At 44.6% G+C, this 6,706-nt stretch overlaps 1 protein-coding gene across 1 annotated transcript; it reads left to right on the top strand.

Moving 5' to 3' along the window:
• The first annotated feature begins 4,173 nt into the window (after window positions 1-4,173).
• LOC140116998 (olfactory receptor 1500-like) lies at window positions 4,174-5,133 on the top strand. The gene has a single exon (XM_072133427.1). The coding sequence runs from the start codon at window positions 4,174-4,176 to the stop codon at window positions 5,131-5,133; it is 960 nt and encodes a 319-aa protein (XP_071989528.1).
• Window positions 5,134-6,706: the final 1,573 nt, after the last annotated feature.

Genomic DNA, 6,706 nt, shown 5'->3' with positions numbered 1-6,706 from the left:
ACAGCCTCCCCCAGTATTACACAGCCTTCCCCCAGTAAACACAGCTTCCCCCAGTATACACAGCCCCCACAGCTATGACACCCATCAAAATAATAAACCTTGTACTTACCTCCAGCCTTAGTGCTCCCCAAGCAGCTCCACTCTCGCTGGTGTGTCATCACGCTGTGCTGCACCACTCTGCCTATCAATTATATATTTGATTTTTCATGTAGTATGAACTTGCCAGCGTTGTGTGTAATACTGGCGACCATCTGCCGCCCCTAAAAGGGTCCGCAATCTGTTGCCTGAAGAGGGAACTTCATCACGCCTCATGGCAGATGCGGCCTCCTGCAGCACTACATACTCGTTCTGATGCCACACTACCATTCTCTTGGCTTTGGGTTGAGATAGAGCATTCCAAAAAGGCTGAAACTTACTGGTTCAGATTCTTCTCCATGTCATGGTTTCCTCTGTTAGTAGATGAAGAAACTTCTAACACTGCTCCTGGCGACAGTATCCACCACAGCCCCTTTTCAGCAGTAGTGGAAGTGGAGCGTGAGCTCACAGGGTCCTCCTCTGTTAAACCTGCTAGAGGATGGGTCATGTGTCACCAACCAGAATAAAAAGGATATCTCAATACTAATTGACTTTTTCCTCCCTCTCGAGGCCCCCAATATCTTCAGTAGTTATCATATGCCTGACAATACAATAAGCATGTGTCTGGCCATTTCCACCTTGGAGTGTTAGGGACTCCCTTTGTCCATAACTACAGCCTACTCCAAGGGTGTGTCAGGGTCACCCTTGCTGGTCTTCATCTTTGCCCTTCATCTCCTCCTGGTCCTCCTCTATCATTTGCATTGATAAAACACCATTTTCTATGTGTAAAATTCCTGGTTCAAGACCTTATCATTGTCCTCATCCTTCTTCTGTGCCACTTCAGTTCTGTGCCACAAATGTCCTGTGTCCTCCAGCCAATCAGGTTCATCCGCATTACCTCCAGGACAGGAGCTGAATGAGTTCATTCACTTTGTGGTCCTGGTGACCACCTGGTAAAATACCACTGGGTAGCGAACTCTGAGGCTACCAATAGATATTTAACAGGTCCCACTGTTGGACGATGGTCTTGGTAGCTGGGGACAAAGCTTGCATCTGTACATGTGCAAGTTTACAGTCCACACTGTCCTAACCAAAAGGACTACTGCCTGCCATTTGTGCAAATATTTTCTTGTTGTTTGTGGCACTAGCAATTAGTATATCACATAATATATAGATTGTAGCATAGCCACAATGATCACTTAGGGATGTGTTGGTAGATGCTACAGCTTAGCCCATTTAGTGATACAATTACTTGTAAATAGAGATGAGCAAGCACTAAAATGCTCGGGTGCTCGTTACTCGAGCCAAACTTTTTCCGATGCTCGAGTGCTCGTTTCGAGTAATGAACCCCATTGAAATCAATGGGAGACTCGAGCATTTTTCAGCACAATGGGGCACATTTACTTACCCGGTCCTGTCGCGATCCCGCAATGTATGACGAGGTTTTGGGTCCTAGTCCCCAAATACTGCAGACTATAACATTCTAACCCAAGAAACTTACGAATAATCTTGCAGGCGTAGCCGGCGGGGTTCCGGTGGGTTCCTCCTGGTGAAGCGCGGCTGACACAAGCTGGAGGTGGAGGATTGTGTCGGTCGCGTGAGATCCGGGATCGCGCATGCGCGGGGCCGCCGCGGCACGGCCGCCATCACATACACACATGGCCAGCCTGTCAGCATCTTCCTACACAGGTGAGCTGACTCTCCCACAATTATCACTGTATATATAAATGACCTCAAGGCACTAGACTCTAGACCCCTGAGGAAGCCACATCGTAAGCGGAACGCGTGGGGCGCGTTATCTCCTCCACTTGACTACTTGGTGATATCATTTTTTTCTTCATGCATTTTTTACTAGACTAAGCTGCATTGTTTGTTCCGATTGAAGCATCATCCATATATTGATTTCAGGATATACTTTATACCTTGACCGTACTAGTAGCCAATGCACAGTCTATTATTGACCACATTACCGTATTTTCCGGACTATAAGGCGCACATAAAAGCCTTGGATTTCCTTGGAAATCCAAAGTGCGCCTTATAGTCCAGTGCGCCCTATGTATGGCGCAGGGCAGCGGACCATACTTACATAGGTCCCCGCTACCGGAGACCGGAGACAGCAGATCTCCAGCGGGAACTGCAGACCACGCGGCACGAACAACTTCTGCCGCGTCGGTCTGCAGTTCCCGCTGGAGATCTGCTGTCTCCGGTAGCGGGGACCTATGTAAGTATGGTCCGCTGCCCTCCTCCACCTCCCCCTCACCTTCCCCGCTCACCTTCCCCGCGTCGCCACGTCTCATCGGGTCTCGTCTCGTCTTCGTCTCGGCGTCGCGTCTCTACTCGTCGGGTCTCCGCTCCGCCCCCGGACCTCCGCCACGCCCCCGGACCCTGCGCCTTATAGTCCGATGCGCCTTATATATGGAATTATTACATATATAAGGCGCATCGGACTGATGCGCCTTACATTCCGGTGCGCCTAATGGCCCGGAAAATACGGTACCTTCCATACAAACACCAAGCATAGATTCTACACAATCTTAAGTAGGGGGAGAACAGAACATGTTATTGTCATGCACTGTGGATAGCACTTTATTCTTGGAGTGCTCATTTTAGATGTTTTTAAATGTCAGTGTTTAGTGTATTGTATAAATAAAATTAATACTTTTTTGCTACATACTACTGAATATAGTTGTCTTTTTGCACATCCCATCTGTTTTTCTTTATTGTATACAATTGCCAGGGATGTGTGACATGTTGAGTTGCCCATACTTAACATAACAGAGGTTTTGGGTCCAGCGCGATTCACCAAGCTCGTGCGCCCGAGTTCCTACATCTGACGCTCCTGCCCCGAGGTCCGCCGAAGTTCACCTGGTTCTTCTTGGTGCTTGTAAGTGTGTGTCTTGCGACACAATTGTAAATTTAAATCCCGCACATTGTCCGAATCCGTCGGGTTGTCCGATGGCCACGCCCCCCGATTGTGTCACAATCCGATCGCGTGCGCCAAAACCCCGGGCAATTCGGCGGAAAATAGAAATATTTGGGAATACCCAGACAGAATCGCGTCTGTGGACCCTTAGTAAATGTGCCACACTGTGTTCTTCAGTGAAGAACACATTGCAGATGTTTAACACGATTTTTAACAAGATGTTCTTCACTGAAGAACACATTGCAGATGTTGCCGAACATCAGCTAAACATCTGCTCGTGCTGAAGAACACATCGCTCGTGCTGAAGAACACATCGTGCTAAAGAACACATCGCAGATGTTTCCGAACATCTGCTAACTTAGCAGATGTTCGGAAACATCTGCAATGTGTTCTGATTCCCTTTTTTTTCACTTTTTTTTTACAGTTTTTACTTAATTAAATGCTCGATCTCGAGCAGGCGAGATACTCGTCCGAGCAACGAGCCGTTTCGAGTACGCTAATACTCGAACGAGCGTCAAGCTCACCTCTACTTGTAAACGTTCTGTATATTCATGTGGGTTATAGTGCTCTGTAATCCCTGCTCCCCAATCGTACAAAATTTGGCTTTGTAATCATTATACACATAAAGGAGTTTCTAATATATACTTATGGAATATCTATGGGTCGTTGTGGTACACTCTCAAATAGTCGGATCTTATGGCCCGTGGATGTCAGAACCTGGACTTGTTCAGAAGATTGTTAGTGTCTTGGTGCTCAGTAATGTGTGAGAACTCTAGTGACTAAAATATTGTTATGGCCTCAAATGTTGACATTAATATTCGATAGTCAATGGATACCGCCTTGGTCCACTGGGTTTTTTTGTAGGAAGAATTTAAAAAATACTCTCCATTAGAATAGAATTTGCCATCACATCTCCAAATGTGTCAAAATTCAATAAGTTTGCTCATTAGTAAAGACTTACGAGTTAGTAATTAGCGTTGTAGTGAGAGTCATCCCATCGGGAAAGAGGTCCCCGAAGTCTCTCGTTGTTCATCTGTCACATTTCATGCAGGAGAATTCCCTGCTGTTAATATATATATATAAAAGAACTTGGTTTTTCAGGATTTCTGTTTGTGTCCATGCCTAATTTGGACATGTAAATCTACTTGTATATCAGATGATATCGGATATCAACAATGGAAAATGAGTCCTTGGTCCTCAATATCCAGGACTATGTTCTTTTAGGACTCAAGGAGATGGAGCACCTGAGATACTTTTACTCTTCAGCTGCTCTTGTGATATATCTCACCACAATCTTATTATGTACATTAATTGTGTATGTGGTATGGACAGAACAGTCTCTTCATGAACCCATGTACATCTTCATAGGTCACCAAATGGGGAATATTATACTCTGCAGTTCGGCATTACTCCCCAAGCTGGTCATAGACTTGCTCTCGGGATCTTCCACCATCTCCTTGGCCGCATGTTTGACCCAAGCTTTCAGCATTCAGAGCTTTTCTGCTGTGGAGATAATAAGTTTTACCATCATGGCCTATGACAGATACCTGGCTGTTGGATTTCCATTGAGGTATAACTCTTTGATGAGTAACCAGAAGGTTCTACTGTACTTGGTTAGCATCTGGTTGTTGGTCTTGGGAACCCAGTTGATAGGCGTCATGTTGGTGGTTAGGTTAAGAAAATGCGATAACAGTATAAAAAATGTCTACTGTGAAACAATGTCTCTTACCCGTCTGGCTTGTGCCAGTACAGTCATCAATGATGCTTATGGGACAACAATGAGCATGTTATTCATGATAGGCCCATCGTTGATTGTGATCTACTGCTACATACAGACTTTTCTCACCTGTTTGGAGACCTCCATGAAAACTAACCAGAAAGCCATCCATACACTGGTGACCCACATCATCGCCTTTTCTATTGTCATTGTGTCTACATTATTTGTCATTTTCCGATACCGGTACAATAGCGGTTCCCTATCGACTGTGACACATGTTGTCCTCTCCATGAGTGGTCTGACCATTTCCATCACCCTGCATCCCCTGATTTATGGAATAAGGATGGAATCTTTAAAGGCGAAAATGACTGATACTTTAAAGGAAACTGTTCAGAAGACATTTGGTAAATCCAAGTAAATTTCAATTACCTTATATACTCGAGTATAAGCCTAGTTTTTCAGCACAAAATTTGTGCTCAAAAATCCTAACTCGGCTTATACTCGAGTCAACTAAAACATGAAGACAAAACTCACCTTTCTGACGTCACCCGTAGGTCCTCTTGTGTCTGAGACAGTCGAGGACCTACAGGGGACATTGGAAAGATGAGTACAGTGTTATTTTTTTTCCTACTACAGGGGCTGGGCAGGCTGTATACTACAGGGGCTGGGCAGGCTGTATACTACAGGGGCTGGGCAGGCTGTATGCTACAGGGGCTGGGCAGGCTGTATGCTACAGGGGCTGGGCAGGCTGTATGCTACAGGGGCTGGGCAGGCTGTATGCTACAGGGGCTTGCAGACTATATACTGGGAGGCTGTAACCAATGCATTTCCCACCCTCGGCTTATACTCGAGTCAATAGGTTTTCCCAGTTTTTTGTGTTGCAATAAGGGATCTCGGCTTATACTTGGGTCGGCTTATACTCGAGTATATACGGTAAGAGAAAAGTGGCCATTAAATGATTTATAGACTTTTGAAACAAACGTTTCATTGCTTCATTGCATCTGCATTGGACAACTCAATGGATAAAATGGATTTAAAAAAAAACCCTCGTTTTGTGTCTACAGCCCTATGTAAAATCTATATATTTCCATGGTTACAGACTACAATCAATCTCTGTATAGTGCGTTCCTATGTGACTGCAGGATCACACGTGGACTTTTTGATAAAGTGTATATTTCTTCATAATTTTTTTTCAATTTTGCAAAATTATTAATTACCCTATTTTCGTTTTAAAATATACATTATATTTATAAATCCAGGCCTATCATTTTTTCTTGTAGACATGGCGGGTTCGTCGATAAATTAAAATCTTAGAATATGTTTTTGTTTAACAATTTACAGTTTCACTGGGATTTTACTTTCTTGTTTTAATTTCATTTGAGGTAAATGTTATATAAAGTAAAAAAAAAAAAAAAAAAAAAGATTTATAGTAAATTTATTTTATCACCAAATACTGTGCAAATGGGTTCCCTATTGTATAATAGTCATTTCATACATATAGGGGGTCATTTACTAAGGGCCCGATTCGGGTTTTCCCGACGTGTTACCCGATTATTTCAGATTTGCGCCGATTGTACCTGAATTGCCCCGGGTTTTTGGCGCACGCGATCGGATTGTGGCGCATCGGCGCCGGCATGCGCGCAACGGAAATCGGGGGGCGTGGCCGAACGAAAACCCGACGTATTCGGAAAAACCGCCGCATTTAAAAAAAAAAATAGTGTCGCGAAAATTACACTTACGTTCATCCTGGATAGGCCGGTGTATTTCGAGGCATTCCAGCGGACTTCAGCGCAGCAGCGCCACCTGGTGGACGTCGGAGGAACTGCTTTGATGAATCCCGTCCGGACCCGAATCCAGCGCAGAGAACGCGCCGCTGGATCGCGAACGGACCGGGTAAGTAAATCTGCCCCATAGTCTTGGCCAAAAGTTTTGAGAATGATAAGTCTTCTGCATCAGGTTTTATAATGGCAATTTGCATGTTCTCCAGAATG

The sequence above is a fragment of the Engystomops pustulosus genome, chromosome 2 (assembly GCF_040894005.1).
Source record: "Engystomops pustulosus chromosome 2, aEngPut4.maternal, whole genome shotgun sequence".
NCBI lineage: Eukaryota > Metazoa > Chordata > Amphibia > Anura > Leptodactylidae > Engystomops > Engystomops pustulosus.
The sequence above is the reverse complement of the archived record's forward strand: the minus strand, read 5'-3'. Positions and strand labels throughout refer to the sequence as shown.

Bases quoted from the DNA above. Each gene is read 5' to 3' on its own strand.
- LOC140116998 (XM_072133427.1), top strand. From the start codon at position 4,174: ATGGAAAATGAGTCCTTGGTCCTCAATATCCAGGACTATGTTCTTTTA.